The sequence below is a fragment of the Eupeodes corollae genome, chromosome 2 (genome assembly GCF_945859685.1).
Source record: "Eupeodes corollae chromosome 2, idEupCoro1.1, whole genome shotgun sequence".
NCBI classification, from domain to species: Eukaryota; Metazoa; Arthropoda; class Insecta; order Diptera; family Syrphidae; genus Eupeodes; species Eupeodes corollae.
In genome coordinates, this window is record NC_079148.1 from 142,856,408 (window position 1) to 142,872,955 (window position 16,548).

Genomic DNA, 16,548 nt, shown 5'->3' on the forward strand with positions numbered 1-16,548 from the left:
AATACTCATTGAACGCTCTTCGCTATAGAATGAGATCAGTTGAGGAAAATTTGTTCAGCTTTTAAAGTTTGAAAATTATAAAGATAATTTTATTGAATTGCATCTTATTAGCTTTTTTTCGTATATATAAATTATAAAAAAAATGTCAGTTTGGTAGACGGCCTTCGGCCAAACCATTTAAAGACTTGTGTAATCTTACAATTAAGAATAGAATATTTTGCTCTTGTATCTTTTAAAGTCAATAAAACTAACTTATTAAATCATGATATTTTTTTTTCTTTATCATCAAGAATACAAAAATTGCAATACAAAATTGACAGCTCCCCTGACGTTGAAATTGTTCCTTGAAGTTTTGTATTTATAAACAAATTAACAAATGAAAAACTCTATATAACACTCCCCTATTATTTTAACCAGTATTCACGTGCTTTGAAGTGTTTATTCATAAATATACTAATCTTGTTACAAATTTCTCATCTAAATCTGTCAAAATGGCATATTTCTTTTACTATTTTGCATTCCATTGGGCAAAAAAATCGATTTTTTGATTTAATTTCGATTTCGTAAATATTACATTTTCCAGAGGATTCAATACAAAAACAACTCAGTTGTCATTTTTCAACCTGATTTGTTGATTTTTTCAGTTATAAACGATTATATTTTCCTCATTTTTTAAGAATTTTTAATTAAAAAAAAAGAAATATTGACAGAATTAGCAGAGCAAAGGAAAATAAATAAAAACTATTTTGACTTAATATCGAGTTATCTAGTAGGGCCTTGACAACTTTAAACTTAATTTCTAAACGCACAGTTTCTCTATTTATCGGACTCTCAGTGTCAATTTATTCAGTAAACTCAAAATTTCCATCATGGTAAAGTATATGAACATGCGAAATATTAAAATTTTCTACCGAAATTCGGAGTCGGTGACCAAAACGTTATAAAAGCGTTAAATTCAATTGTCGGTCGTAATTTTGGCCCTAATAGACAAAATAAGTGGTACCCGTGGCATGATTGTTAGTGCGTTGGACTGTCATGCCAGAGGTCTTGAGTTCGATCTCTTCCTGTGCCATCTAAAGTTTTTTTTTACCGGGTACTGCCTCTTGCGACGTATTGACAAATTGACCAAGAGCAATTCTTATCATGAAAAAGTGCTTTCTCAAATCTGTAGGTCCCCTCCATCCCTGACAGTACTCGCACACAGAAATGGTTGAGAGTTGTAAGTCACCCAATTCATTTATTTTAGACATAATGTTTGATTTTGCAGTGTCAGTGAAACAACGGATTGGATTCTAGTGTACACCTACACAATATCAACTGCCTATTAAAAAAAAGCCAAGTTGTTAAGTCCTAACTGGAAAAACTTTTAAATGCTTTTTAAGAGAATTAGTATGTGTACGTCAAATGTAAACTTCAATGTAGTAGCCATGTTTGACGTTTGAAGCACATTTAACATTTTATGCAAAAGTTGACGAAATCGTATCGTTCTATTTTTACTTGCAACATATAGGAACTAAATGGGTATTGAGTTACTTTCATAAAAAAATTCGAATTTGAGGTTTCAGTACGATAGTAGGTAAGACAAAAAAGTGTGTCCGGCAATTTAGTATGTCTGTTTGTTCTTGCCCCTACAGCCTAAACCATTAGGTCAATTGAGTTCAAATAAAATTATGTTCTAAGCTAATTCGCGTTTTTTCTCATTTTTGATTTTAATGTCAAAATAACAGAGTGCCAATAAAAAATGTTTGATCAAAATTCGAAAACTCAAATTTTTTCCAAAATCGCTCGATAGATTTGTATGCAATTTTCTCTTAAATTGTTTTTCTTAACGTGAATTCTTTCACTTTAAAATATCTGTTGTTTTTTTTATCATTGCAGAAGGGTTACCAACCCCCCCCCCCAATTGAACTCTTGTTTTGTTTTCAAATTGTTAAAATAAACCAACTTTAGTTATTTTTTTTTTCTAAACAAGCTTTCATATTATATAAAAAACATTTCTGATTTGTATTAACTTATTTAAAAAAATATAATTGATGTGTCTTTAAATTTCAAAACAATATATGTTAACGAAATTCAAATGTTAAACGTACAAAAGCTCTAAATAACTGCACCCAAATATTAATTTTAAAAAAGAGGCTGGGATACGACCCACACTGATAACTTCCCAACACGTTTGTCGATTTGTCTTGCTTAAAAGTTTGTCAATATGTACTCGTGTCAATTTTTACAAATTTGCGTACTATTTTTTGTAGATTTTATTTTTAATGAAAAAAAAGACTGTTGGATTTTTATATAAAAACAATATTTTCTGTGAAATAAAATAAGTTTGAATCCAATATTTTTAATTTTTGAAAAGATATTTGAGTCGAAAATCAATTTTTACCATTTTTTGTTAATTTTTGTTTAGGTTTTTAATTTTTTGTACAAAAAGTGTCAATTCGATTTTTCTCAAAATTTTATCAGATGTCAAAAACATTATTCTTCGTTGCACAAAATTGTTTTGGAGATGAAATCATATTTTAGTCGTAAAGTTTTAGAGGTGACAATTTTTTTTTCATTTTTTTTTTATTTATAAAAAAACCGTTAAATGGATTTTTTTTTTAAAAATGCATTCATGTTAAAATGTTCCATCTTCTCCACCACTCCCCTTTTATGCATACGGGACCGTAGATCACACGAAGAACTTTTCTCCCGAAACGACTCAAGGTGCTTTTATCCGTTTTTGTCGTAGTCCATGCTTCTTCACTGTGTAGCAAGAAGGGGACGATGAGGGTTTTATATAGCGACACTTTGGTCCCTCGAGAGAGGGCTTTGCTACTCAATTGCTTTCATAGCCCAAAGAATCAGCGGTTAGTAAGAGTTTTTCTTCGTTTGACCTCAGCGCTGATGTTGTTTTCTGCGTTCATAGCGGAGCCTAGATAGACGAAGTCCTTCACTACCTCAAAGTTACGTCTGTCGATGGTGACGTTTTGACCGAGAGGTTGGAGTTGTAAGTCCTTTCTTGACGACAGCAAGTATGTACTTTGTTTTGCCCTCATTAACAGTTAAACCCATTTTTGCCGCTTTTGCCTTAATACTCACAAAAACCCCATTGACATCACGCTAAGTTCATCCGATTATGTCTATGTCATCAGCATATGCTAGTAATTGGACAGACTTTTGAAAGATAGTGCCTCTAGTGTTGACGTAGGAGCTCTGCACTAATCTTTCATCACCTTGTCTTAAACCTTTTTTGACATCGAAAGGTTCTGTTAAGTTGTTTCTAACCTTTATATAGCAGCGTAAATGCTCTACGGTCAACCTGCACAAACGGACGAGTTCAGCAGGGATGCCAAAACTAGACATGGCTCTAAACTGCTTGTCCCTGTAGACGCTGTCAAACGCGGCCTTGAAATCGATATAAAGATGGTGGGTATCGATTTAAGGTTCTTCAATTTTTCCAGGATCTACCGTAATGTGACTATTTGATCGACTGTAAACTTTCCTGGTCTAAAACCACACTCATAAGGACCTATCAGGTCGTTGCTTATGGGCTTTAGACGTTCACATATTACGGCAAAGTAGATTTTGTAAGCGATGTTAAGTAGACTGACTCCTCTATAGTTGGTCTCCTTTTTTCGAAATCGGGCAAACAATACTGAGGTTCCATTCATTCAGTTCATATTTGAATGCATTGACTGGCTATTTTAATTTACATAAATTCCATTTTCTGATATAACAAAATACTTTTCTCGTTTTAATTAATTTCATAGCTGATATTAAATTATCAATATGCTGAAAATTTTCTATTTTTATCATACGATACTTTATCAATTTTTCTACCTATAGAGTTTTCAACAACATATTTTTACCATAGAATCTGCCCACTATAAAAATTTGGCTAATAAGTCATCACTCTTGATGACGTCTTCAAAAAAGTTAAATGGTATTCTCCCTAAAATCTTAACCCACGTAAAAAACTCTAGATGACTAATTCTCCTTCAAAACATTGTATTTAAACAATTTTGAAATATGAGCCATACAGTCTGAAAATGATTTTCCACTGAAACCATTTATTTACTATTTCCCATTTAAACTTTAAACATCTATTTTAGTTGATGAAAACAAACTTTTTCCAACAATTTACATAAAAACAAACAATTTAAAGAAAACAAACAAAAAACAAACACTTCAATAATAATCAAAACACACGTCATATTCATAGAATACTTTTTGTTCAAACAATCAATTCTTCGAAATCAATTAAACCAATCTATTTAAAATTTGGTATACAAAGTTTTATTTAAATTTACCCCCCAAAAATAAAAACAAAAAAAAAAAACATACAAAAACATAAACAATCTTCAAATCGAACGAAACATTATTTTGCGTTGTTTACCTGTTTAGTTAAATAGATACAAATAAAAATAAAAAATATATAAATTTAAAGCTCCAAAGTTCAATTTTTTCGAGAAACTAAATACGCATTAAATTTTGCAAATTACTCTCTTAGTTCCAAAATGTCCAGACCCTCTCCACTCAGCGATATAACAACAAAACAAAAAAAAAACAAATCGCAGATAAATTGCAAAATTATGTTTTTCTAATATTCAATGATAATCAACTCACCTGTCTCACTGTTTTCGAACGAAGACCGACTGACCGACCACCTCAGCTTATGATCGCAGCGGACTATTAAGCTTGTCTAAACATCAATTTATATAAATTTTGGCTAGAGCTAAGGTCAAAGAGAATTCGCATGGTTGCGAGTGAAGGCTAAAAGCATATGCAACCCACAGAGGCGAAGAGACGTAAATTACAATCTACGCCGCCGCCACACGCGCAACGCAAATAGATATAATTTCAACAACGAGAAGTTCAAAAACGAACGTTTTCACTGACAAAAAAAAGAAACACCATCTCATCATCAATTTATTTTCATTTCTATTTTTAAGTTTATGCTAATTAAAATTTCGCAAAACTGCGAAATAATTTTAAATTTGAATTCGTTAACTCGACGTTTTGTGTGGCATTTGTTTATGTTTTTTATTGAACTATAAATCGAAGTAAATCATTTTAATGTCTCGGCCATAACAACGGCAACTCTTTTTTACGTCTTCGATTAAAAGGCGAAAAATTATTCCTTTTAAATGTCAAAAATTAAAAAACCAACCACCAACGGATCGAAAATTATGATGATATAGATTTGTTTTGCCTTTAAACATTAAATATATAAATTAAACTATATTTATAACCACTTACGATACAGAATCACGTTACTATATTTGCCACAGCACGTGTGTAAATTTGAGTTCTATATTGATTGGGCCTACGGGGCGTATGTGGAACATAAACACGAATATCTAAAATAAAAAAACAAACAACTAGTTTTACACAATAAACAACTTTGCGAAGTGTTTTTTTTTTATTTTTTGTTTTATGATGGATTTGTTTACAAATAAGATTTGTGGTGAGCTATTTGTTTGCTTTTAATTGACAAGTTCAATGTCCTCAACGGCCGTGACTTTAATTTTCGCTTACGTATGTATAAAGTTCATAGCATGTACCAGAAGAACGATATGAGCACTGAGCAGCAGCGAGTGTTTAGTGATGATGAGCTCACTTTGTTTAAACGTTAGAAATAAATTGTTTATAAATTAAAAAGAAAATATACTACACTTTGGATGTGTTTTTGTGTGGATGACTGTTTAGTATAATTTTGTTAGGTTATTGTTATTGTTATAGTTTTTTTTTTGTTTAACTGCAATTTCGTGTGTTTTTTAATGAATGCAGATAAAATACAGGGGTTGATTATTTATTGCAATTTTTTTAAGCAATATTTTTAACACTGTCATTTAATTTATTTCTTAAACTAGAAAAGATATTTGAGTGATGAATTTTATTTTAATTTAAATCGAATTTTGTATACTTGGATAAATAACTGTCGTGTTAAGTTTACTATTAATTCTATAGAACGTTTGAACCAATTTTAAAGATCTTTTGTTTGAAGGTTTCGTCATCGATTCCATTAATAGAACTTTTTTTTTATAATTAGCGCACACCCAAGGGTATAAGAGGAGGTGTCGGTATACATTGGTTTTGAATTCTTGAATATTACAATGGCTGGGAAAACAGAGAGTGGTAAGGCATTCCACATTCGCATAGTACGGCTAAAGAACGAATCTCTGTTCTTGACAGTACGGGGGGTACGAGGGTATATTGATGAGCATTCCTGAAAGAACGAGTATGACAGTTGAATTGCCTAAGGGGAGGAATGCAACTGGCTACTTTTCTAGAGCATTCACCGTTAAAATAACGGTAAAAAAGGGTCAGACAAGAAACATTTCGACGATGTTAAAAAAACGCAAATGATCTTACGATGGTAACATCAACCAATCAATCTAAATGCTCTACGTTCAATACTGTCCAAGAAGCTTAAGTAAGTTCAAGAAGCACCAGCCCAGATATTAAAGTTATTCCAAGCTTTGGACGTATATAAGTCTTGTAGATAACAGCCAGATAAGAGGGGGAGAAAAACTTCTTGTATCACCTTAGAAAACCCAAATACCTTGCGGTATTTTTGGCACCATCGCGTATGTGATCGTTCCACAAAAGTGGTTGGTGATACACAATATGCCGAGAATATCGAGGCAAGGCTTTTTAATCCCCATTGAACAATGCTGTTTAGGGCGGAATTTAATGAGCTTATCATATTTTGTCGTTGTAGTTCCATTGATATTGAGAACGAATACGAAAAGCTAAGAGTACTATCGTCAGGAGATCATTAATAAAAATATGAAAGAGTGTTGGAGATAGAACAGAGCCTTGGGGTACACCAGCATTTATTGTGTGGTTTTCAGACTTGAATCTATGCAATACTATTTGCATTGAACAATTTGAAATGTAATTACTAATCCAATGAAGCAGGGATTCATGAAAACCGAAAGCACACATTTTCGATAAGAGAGCCTCATGCCAAACCCTATCAAATACTTTTGGAATATCAAGTGCAATAATCTTACTTTCTCCAAAGCGATGTAAGGATTTGCTCCACTGTTCGGTGAGATGAACCATGAGATCACCAGTGGACCTATTGCTTCGAAAGCCGTACTGACGGTCATTAAGAAGCTTTCGATCTTCAAGATATTTCTTGAGCTAATAATTAATCAGCGTGTCCATGACCTTAGAATGAAAAGACGTAAATGCAATTGGTAAGTAATTAAAGGGTGAGGAAGATTCGCTGAATAGGCTGGACATATGCGGTTTTCCATCCGCCCGGAACGAGACCTAAGTAGTAGGACAGATGAAAAAGCTTACGCAGTGGTTTTGACAGTGTTGAAGAACACCTCTTCAGAACAATAGCGGGGATACAATCCGAGCCAGCGGATTTGTGTATGTTAAGATCTTTTAGGACTCTCGCCACAGTACTAGTGCGAAAAAAGATTAGCCCAATAGAATCACTAAGGCGCTCGATGACAGGCGGAGTCGTAACACTCAATGGCAGCGTAGAATTGGTGGCGAACTGCCTAGCAAAGAGATTAGCTTTCTTATAAGAGCTAACAAATGGAGTGTCATTGACAACGAGCGTAGGACCCGAGGAAAAGGAAGAATTTCTGATATTTTTTACAAATGACCAAAAATGTGTACTGTCTTGGGACATTGCAGAATTGTTTGACGTAATTTTTGGTCACGTCAAATATGGGCGTTGCAGGCCTTTCTAGCTTGCTTGAACTTATCCGGTTTTCCTCAGTTTGATTGGCTTTAAACGAACAGAAACTATCAAAATGCATATCGGGCAATAATTGTCACCATCATTAAATTGTATAAACAAATTGGGAAACTCTTTCAGTTTCTGAAATTTATAGCTCACTTATAGTTTTTAAGGTAAGATATTATGTCTTATCCTCTGCTAACATATTCTTCTTTTATAAACTGAACAAAAAAAAATTGAAAATGATACTCGTAGCGTATACGCACTTTTATTTATTCATAAACTTTCAATAAATCCGCCTCCACAAATTTTGAGTACGGTTTGTTATTTTTCAAATGTCTGTAGACCTTATAACTAATAAAGGTTTTATAGTTGAAAAATTATATAATTTCGCAACTTTTTTTGAAATCTCTTGGTAAAAAATGGAAAAATAGAGGAGACTTGCACATGAAAAAGTAATAATTATGTCAATTTTGATAGAGTTTTCCAATAAGAGGTTTCATTTTGAATGGTTTGCTATTTGGTCAACTGATACTAATACAACTGTTTTATTTTGACATTTGACAAGCCTATATTAAGTCCTTACTAAAAATGGAACGAAAAATGCTTCAACAACACAGTGATATTGTTTCAATCACTGTCTTGTAAATGTAAGAAAAGTTTAATGATTCTGTTATTTATTTTCGAAAAGTAATCACTCAACATAGTCTTGTAAATTGACACTTAATGGGTCCAATTTAAATATAAAGCTAAGACTAATACTTCATGATTAGTTGGAATTCGCGAAGCTATTAAGGGTTTACTGATGAACGAATTCATCGAAAATTTTGCGTAGTCATATTCGCAGCCGCCGTAGTCGTATCCGGCCATTTCACTGATATCCTTTTCCTTAATGGAACGCTCTCATTTTAACAATGCAAAAAACCAGGAAAGAAATCCAAATTTGTTGTTCCCCTTTAACTGATTAAAAACAGGGACATAATGATTCATAGAATTTTACATGCGAAACTAAAATGACTCGCATCAAAAACAACTTACTTACTTACTTTAGTTGGCGTTACAGTTCATTGTGCTCCCTGGGCCTCAAGTTATAACTTTCTCTAGCTTGCTGCCTCCAGTTTCGAATACCAAGTTGACGGCTCAACTTAATCACTTCACTGGAGATGAGTCCTGCCCGTGCATCTTGTTCCCTCAGGCTTGGCGTTGAATACCTTGCGGGCTGGAGCTTCGATGTTCATTTGCTCGACATGCCCTAGCCATTTTAAGCGTTGAACACGGAGTTTTTTTGACTAGTGGCAATAAAACTGTATAGCTTGTATAACTCCTGATTTTATCTTCTCCGCCACATATTTCTTGGCCTGTTTTCACAAACCGGACCATAGATCGTACGTAGAACCTTCCTCTCGAAGATACCAAGAAATCCTTCATCCACATGGGAGAGGGTTCATACAGCAAGGCTGGGGTGATTAAGGTTTTGTACAATGGTAATTCTACGTTTGATCTACGCGCTGATGTCATTTGTAGAATTAACAGCAGTGCCCAGATAAACAAATTCATTTACCACCTCAAAGTTATACCTGTCAATTGTCACGTTTTGACCAAGTCTACGGTGTGAATAGACTCTATTTGACGACAGTAAATACTTCGTTTTGTCCTCGTTAATGTCAAGACCCAATTTCTTCGCCTCATAGAAGATGGTGCCACTTGTATTGGCGTTGGTGTTGTGCACCACTTTTTCAAGAACAATATTGAAGCAGATACATGACAGCGCATCACCTTGTCGAAGCCCTCTGGTGGTTTTGATCGATGAAAAGATGTTGTGTTTCAATGTTATGTTCTTGGGTCTTTTCCAGGATTTGGCGCAGAGTGGCAATGGTAGATTTTCCAGGCCTGAAGCCACACTGATAAGGTCCAATTAGTTCGTCGGTGAATGGTTCAGGCGTTCACATAAAACACTTGACAAGATCTTGTATGCGATGTTTAAAAGGCTAGTTGGTGCAGAGATGGCGGTCACCTTTTTTATGGATGGCAGATGGTGCTTAAGTTCCACTCGTCGGGCATGCTTTCTTCCGACCAAATTTTAGTTACTAGCTGGTGCATGCTCCATCTGCTCCAGCGTATTTAAAAAGCTCGGCCTGTAGACCTTCTTATCAGTCCGTTCATCTGAGGCTATTACTTGTGTTTTCATCTTACTTCCTTACTAAATTTCCTTTCATAGCTGGCTTGTGAGGCCTGCGCATGACTGAGATCGTTGGAGCTGGCTCTTCAGAGCAATACAATTTCTATAATTTGTTCCTTTCTAAATATAAAATAAATAAATTTTGAATTAAATTTGTCCCAAGTCGACCATTTTTAAGTTTAAATTCAACGTTTTTTGTTGATACAAACAATTGTTTTACATAATTTTATTTAATGGAATCGGTTTAGATTTTTACCAAGATTTTTAAGGTATATAAAAAGTTTAACATTATTTAAAAAAGTTAAGAATTTCCATAATTTTTTTGTTTACATTAAAATTGTTTGAATTAAATATATGGTATTACATTTTATTACGATGTAATTGTTTATCAAAAATTTTTAAATAACAAAGATTTAGTTTTATATTATTTTATTTTTAACTTTCCATAGGATTATGTTTTTGTTAAATTGAAAATTTTGACATTTCTACCAATTTTGTTATATAGATAATAATGCAGAAATATGCGGAAAGGTCTCTCAAAAAAATTGAATGTTTTTTTTTTACCCTAAATATCTCACAAACCAATAACGCTAGAGACTTGAATTAAATTATGTATTGTACCATGATACCAAACAAATATATTTCTTGGAAAAAACCAATTAACTTTTTTTTTATAAATAAAAAAACTGGAGAAAAAAAATATTTGTCATCTCAAAAATTTTACGAACAAAAATAATTTTATCTCCAAAACAATTTTGTGCAACGAAAAATAACGTTTTCAATATCTGGTAAAATGTTCAGAAACATCGAATTGGCAGCTTGTTAAAAAAAATTAAAAACCTAAAAAAAAATAACAATCATTGGTAAAAGTTGATTTTAGACTCAAATATCTTTTGAAAAATTTGAGATTATGGCTTCCAACAAATTTTAACTTATACAAAATATTGTTTTCAACATTCGGACAAATTTTGAGCAAAATCGAAGTGACAGTTTTTTTTTTTATAAAACAAAAACCTAAACAAAAATTTAAAAAAGTTGGTAAAAATTGTTTTTCGACGTAAATATTTTTTCAAAACGTTGAGACATAGTCTAAAACTAATTTTATCATATAAAAAATATTGTTTTCAACATTCAATTTTGGGAAAAATCGAATTAACAGGTTTTTTTACAAAAAATAAAAAACTAAAAAAAACAATACTAAAACTTGGTAAAAAATTACTTTTGACTTAAATAGCTTTTCAAAAATTAAAATTATTGGCTTTAAACTTATTTTATTTCACAGAAAGTATTGTTGTCGATAAAAAAAAATTAAATCTACTAAAAATAGTACGCAAATTTGGTTGTTCTGTTCTTGATATCTCTCAAATTGATTTCATTCATTCAATTTGTAGTGAGACAAGGGGTTGGCCGAAAATATCGGTGCCGTAAAGCCAACGTCCGTAGCAAACGATCCAAGCACTTAATTCACAAAAATAAGTCATCGCTCAGACCACATCATGTCTTATTTTACGTACAGATTTTAGTTTACCCCCATTCAAGATCAAGATGACTCCAGTGAAGTGAACGTTATATAAATCACAACATATTAAAGCCATTAAAAAGTTAAAAAGTTGAAATATGATACGTAACAATCTTTTTCGGATCACTCTTTTAAAAATATGCTTTAAAAAACCGTGTGTAGACCTGCCACTTCAGAGGTCTTAGGTTAAATGTCTGCCTGTGCCACCTAAAAAAAGTTTGACAAATCCTTCAAAAGTAATTCTTTTCACGAAAAGTGCCTTCTCATAAATAAGCCATTAGGTTTTGGCATATAAACTGTAGATGACTTTCACATGACTCAAAAGGAATGGTTGACACTTGTAAGCCACTAGGTCCTGATTCTGTATGGACTGTTGAGCAACCTAATTTAATTTATTGTTAAATGTGTAGGTAAACCAAGAGTTATTCGAGATACCATAGAAAAGGTCAAAGTCTTCCTAACTTTTTCTTGACGAAAAAATGCGTTTGGACAACTACCTATGCCTTAAACATCTTGCACATGAGCTACGAACTGCGAACTGTGCATGTTCGCATATTTTGACTTTTCTTTCACATGAGCTATGAGCTCTATTTCTATTCGCAGACAGCAACGAATTGTCATTTTATAATTACCCTTTTATCAAAAAACAAAACAAGAGTGGTATAATTTTGAGGTTAAGTTGAGCGGGAACAATTTATTCGTTGCAGTGTGGATGGCGTTCCACAACGCGAATAGAGTTTGACAGTTGATAGCAACCACACTGCAATTCGTCATTACCAAATAGTTTTTACAAAATTGTCTTGTTTTAGAGAGCAAACAAAAGTCAAATTTTACTATCCTAACATAAGTGTCAATTAGTTTCTAATAATTAAAATGTGTTTTTGTTTTAAATTGACTTTTTGAAATGTGCAAAATCACTTTTGTTCGTCCATTCTTTCATTCGTTGTTCGCTCTCATGTGCATGGCCCTTTAAGTGTTGAAAGTTGAGATTTGTTACTTTGTTTTTAAATACTTAGTTTATTTTATTGTTATCAAATTGTACTAATTTTTATATGTTTGATGTTTTGAAAATAAATATTATTATTATTAAAACTGTTGAGAATCTTAAAACATCAGCTAATGGGCCTTGTCACGATCTAAATACAAAATATTAAGGAAATTTGTATTGAGAAAAGATGTCTGAAACGAAATTCAGTATTGAAAAGCTTCGGGGAAGTGAAAACTTCGAAGACTGGAAATTTTCCGTTGAAGCTTATTTCCAAATGAAACGACTTTGGAAGGATGTTTCTGATGGTATTGAGACGGAGAAGGATGCAACGAAGCTCTTAAACGCAAAATCAGAGATACATATGGCTTGTTGAAAGATCAATTTATCTTCATATAAGACATTGCAAAAGCGCTAAGGAGATTTAGGATTCTCTTCAGAAAATTTTTCAAGATTCTGGTCTTGTGAGGAGAGTTGGGCTCATCCAAAAGTTTTATTCTATAAAATTGAAACATTTTTCTACCGTAGATGCGTACGTTAACGATGTTTTTAAATACATCGCACAAACTCAGGTCTGTTAGTCTTAACCTAGATGAAGAATAGATAGGATCAATGCTTTTAGCTAGTTCCCGAAGAATACAAGCCAATGATAATGGGAATCCAAAGTTCTGGGATTCTTATTACAGGAGACAGTATTAAAACCAAACTTCTTCAAGACGTTAATTTGGATGCAAGTCAAGATACTGCTTTTGTTGGCAAGAACAGGAAAAACTTTGGGAATAAGAACTTTAAATGTTAAAACTGCAACGAATGTGGCCATATTGCTGCTAAATGTCCAAAAAAAATAAGAATTATCAACAAAAGTAGAATGCAATGTAAGAAGTTTTTTCGTCACGGCTCTTGACAAAGAAAAATTGTATTTCGACTCGGGAGCGTCAGCTCACATGTGCTCAAATAGTGCATGCTTTTCAAGTAAGATGGAAAATCTCAACTCTGAGGTAATTGTTGCAAATAATTCAAAAATGCAAGTCCAAGGTATAGGTAAAGTATATGAAGGTATCTATTGTAAAATTCAAAGAAAGTGAGGTTGAATTTTTAGAAGTCCTTTACTTTCCTGACTTATGCATTAATCTTTTATCTGTCTCGAAAATTGTTCAGAGGGTTTTCCAATGCTTTTTTCCAAGAATGGATGTTTAGTGAAAGACCCAAGGGGTAATGCTGTTGCAACTGCAAGCTTGTTGAACAATATGTTCCGACTCAACAGACCACCCAACCAAAGTTGGCACAAGCGTGTTGTATTGAAAACACACAAGCTATGATTCCGAAAGTGGTTCAGAATATTTATTGCGATAGTTCAAAAATCAATTTCATCACATGTAAAGGTAAAATGGAACGCCTGCCGTTTAACTCAATTGGTACTAGAGCAGAATCAATATTAGAACTAGTGCACACAGATCTTTGTGGTCCGATTGAACAAAAATCAATTGGAGGTTCGGAGTACATGCTTATATTCATTGATGATTTTTCAAGGAAAGTCTTTGCGTTTTTCATTAAAAGCAAGAAGGAATTGAAGACGAAATTCCATTCGGCCAATCGAAACACCAATCGAAATAAGTGACGAAACGGCAAGTGAAAAAAGTTTTTTGGATGCCCAAGATGATTTCCTTGTTAAAGAATCTTCAGAAGGAATCATATATGAGAGAATAAGACAATCTACCAGAATAAGAAATCCACCTGCAAGATACTGTTATCTATCGTACGTGGCCAGCAACAATGATGAAGATCCAAAGACTATCGCTGAGGCAATGAAGATCAAACATATGTCTGATTGGAAAAAACAATGAATATACAGCTTATTTGAAAAATGGCACTTTTAGTTTCTTTACCAAAAGGAAAGACAGCCATAAATTCCAAATGGACATTAAAGACGAACAAAGATGCAAGTGATAATGTCGAAAATATAAAGCTAGATTGGTCGTAAAGGGGTATTCGCAACGTCAAGGGATCGATTATCAAGAAATATTTTCTTCCTTCGTAAGGCACACGTCCATTAAGTTCTTTTAAGTTTGCTGTACGATATGATTTGGATATCGATCAAATGGATGTTGTGACTGCTTTCCTGCAAAGTGAACTTAAAGAAGAAATTTACATGAATCTCCCTGAAGGTTTTGATAATGTTCAAAATAAAGCCTGTATACTCAAGAAATCACTTTATGGTCTCAAACAAGCTAGCAGAGTTTGGAATAAGAAATTGGATGAAATTACAAGACAAACAGCACAGATAAAGCTTTCGTCGCTATTTACGTAGACGACATACTGATTTTTACAAATAAAAAAGATGAAAAAGAATTATCAAAAAAAATTTGGCTAAGTTATTCGAGATGAAAGATTTTGGAGAAGCTAAAATTTGCTTGGTATGCAAATAACTCGCGATCGAGAAAAAGGAAAGTTATGGATAGACCAACGGACATACTTAAAGAATATTCTCAAGCGATTCAACATGGAGGATTCTATTCCGGTATCCACACCCTTAGATATTAACCAAAAGCTTATAAAAGAAACACATCAACAAAGCAAACACGAAACTGATTACATGAAAACCGTTCCATATCAAGAAGCTATTGGAAGCATTTTATATGCATTACAAGTATATCGCCCAGATTCATCGTTTGCAGTGGGGGCTTCATCAAGATTTGATAATAATCCTCTAAAATCTCATTGGATAACGGTTAACTTTTCCGTTATATAAAAGGAACAATAAATTACAAGCTAGAATACATTCGAGACAATGAAGGATGTTTAGAAGGATTTTCGGATGCTGACTGGGCTAGTGACTCAGATCACAGAAAATCGACTACAGGTTATCTCTTTAAATACCAAAGAGGACTTATTTCGTGGGATGCAAAGAAACAACCTACTGTCGAACTCTCCATTACAGAGGCTGAGTATATGGCCTTAGCCTCAACATCTCAAGAAGCACTTTGGCTTCAATCTTTATTGCAAGAACTAATTAATTGGAATCAAGAACTTATATTACAATGCGATAACAAGAGGCAATAAACATATCTAAAAACAACGTTTATCACGCAGTTTCAAAGCAAATCGATGTAAGGCATCATTTCAATCGAGATCTTGTGTACATTGTTGGACACCCTTTATAAAAAAGAGTGCGTGTTCATATGTAGAAGCAGAAACTTATCAATCATCCAATCGAGCAATTTACATGCTTGTTTTTTTCGACACAAATTGAACAATTGCATGTGTGTAAACTTATTCTAAGAAATTTAGAAAAACTTTCAACAACAACAGAAAACCAACTCAACGCGGCGCAGTGTGGCGGCCGGCGGCATTGAGCACCAAATACACGAGGTGCAAAAACGTATATAGGGTTCAATTAATATAAAAATTGAAAACGTGTCTTGCGTGCTCTGGCAAAAATTATTCCACATTTGCATTCATCATTCATCATTTATCTTCTTCTTTTTTAAAACTAAATAAAATAAACATATCTTACATATTCGTATCTCAGAAAAAAACAACATCCCGTACTACTTACAACAATGTTGCAAATATAACAATCCTTTATATGCGAAGATGTTGCAGCTCTAACATTGAAGCGCATTCAAGCCAAACCATCTTAGTACTTAATGCATGTCTATGTTATTTCATTATAAAACTCATTCCGCGTTTTAACTTCGAGATGAATTATCCGCAAATGAGAAGATAGCTCACATTGAGGGTGGCGGTGTGGCAGCGGCACACCTTAGGCTAACAAAGCTAAAAACCACCTTCCTCCTATAAAGTACAAGTTCGAAAAGGTGTTTTGTTTAGAGGAATAGAACTTTAAAATAGAATAAAACAAAAATGACTTTTTAAAATTGGCAGAACATTCTGACATATGACAGCTACGGCTTATTCGGAGGTATTCTTATCTGGAGGTCGAAGAATGTCGAGAATGACGTGGCAAATGGTATCCTCAAAGTCATCAATCGTTTCGAACTTATTGACCAACAGACCAACGCACCAGTCCGTGTCCGTAACGTGGAACTGTGTGATTACTAAAGGCCCAACTATAATAGACTTAACCGAGCTTAAGCCAGCTTAAGGGAACGAACCAATACGCAGCCTTATATGTCACTAACCATAATAGACGTTTTGCTCAGTTTCGTTAAATT

General features: G+C 33.4%; 2 protein-coding genes across 4 annotated transcripts in view; both read left to right on the forward strand.

The window, feature by feature from the left end:
* LOC129946332 (rab GTPase-binding effector protein 1) overlaps positions 1-16,548 on the forward strand; it is a 302,925-nt gene that overhangs the window by 29,617 nt on the left and 256,760 nt on the right. The window lies entirely within an intron of this gene.
* On the forward strand, positions 14,874-15,433 carry LOC129945278 (uncharacterized). Its single transcript, XM_056054936.1, has 2 exons — positions 14,874-15,101; positions 15,143-15,433. The coding sequence occupies exons 1-2, from the start codon at positions 14,874-14,876 to the stop codon at positions 15,431-15,433; spliced, it is 519 nt and encodes a 172-aa protein (XP_055910911.1).

Bases quoted from the DNA above. Each gene is read 5' to 3' on its own strand.
- LOC129945278 (XM_056054936.1), top strand. From the start codon at position 14,874: ATGGAGGATTCTATTCCGGTATCCACACCCTTAGATATTAACCAAAAG. The intron at 15,102-15,142 runs GTTAACTTTTCC...ATAAATTACAAG, and splicing joins TAAAATCTCATTGGATAACG to CTAGAATACATTCGAGACAA.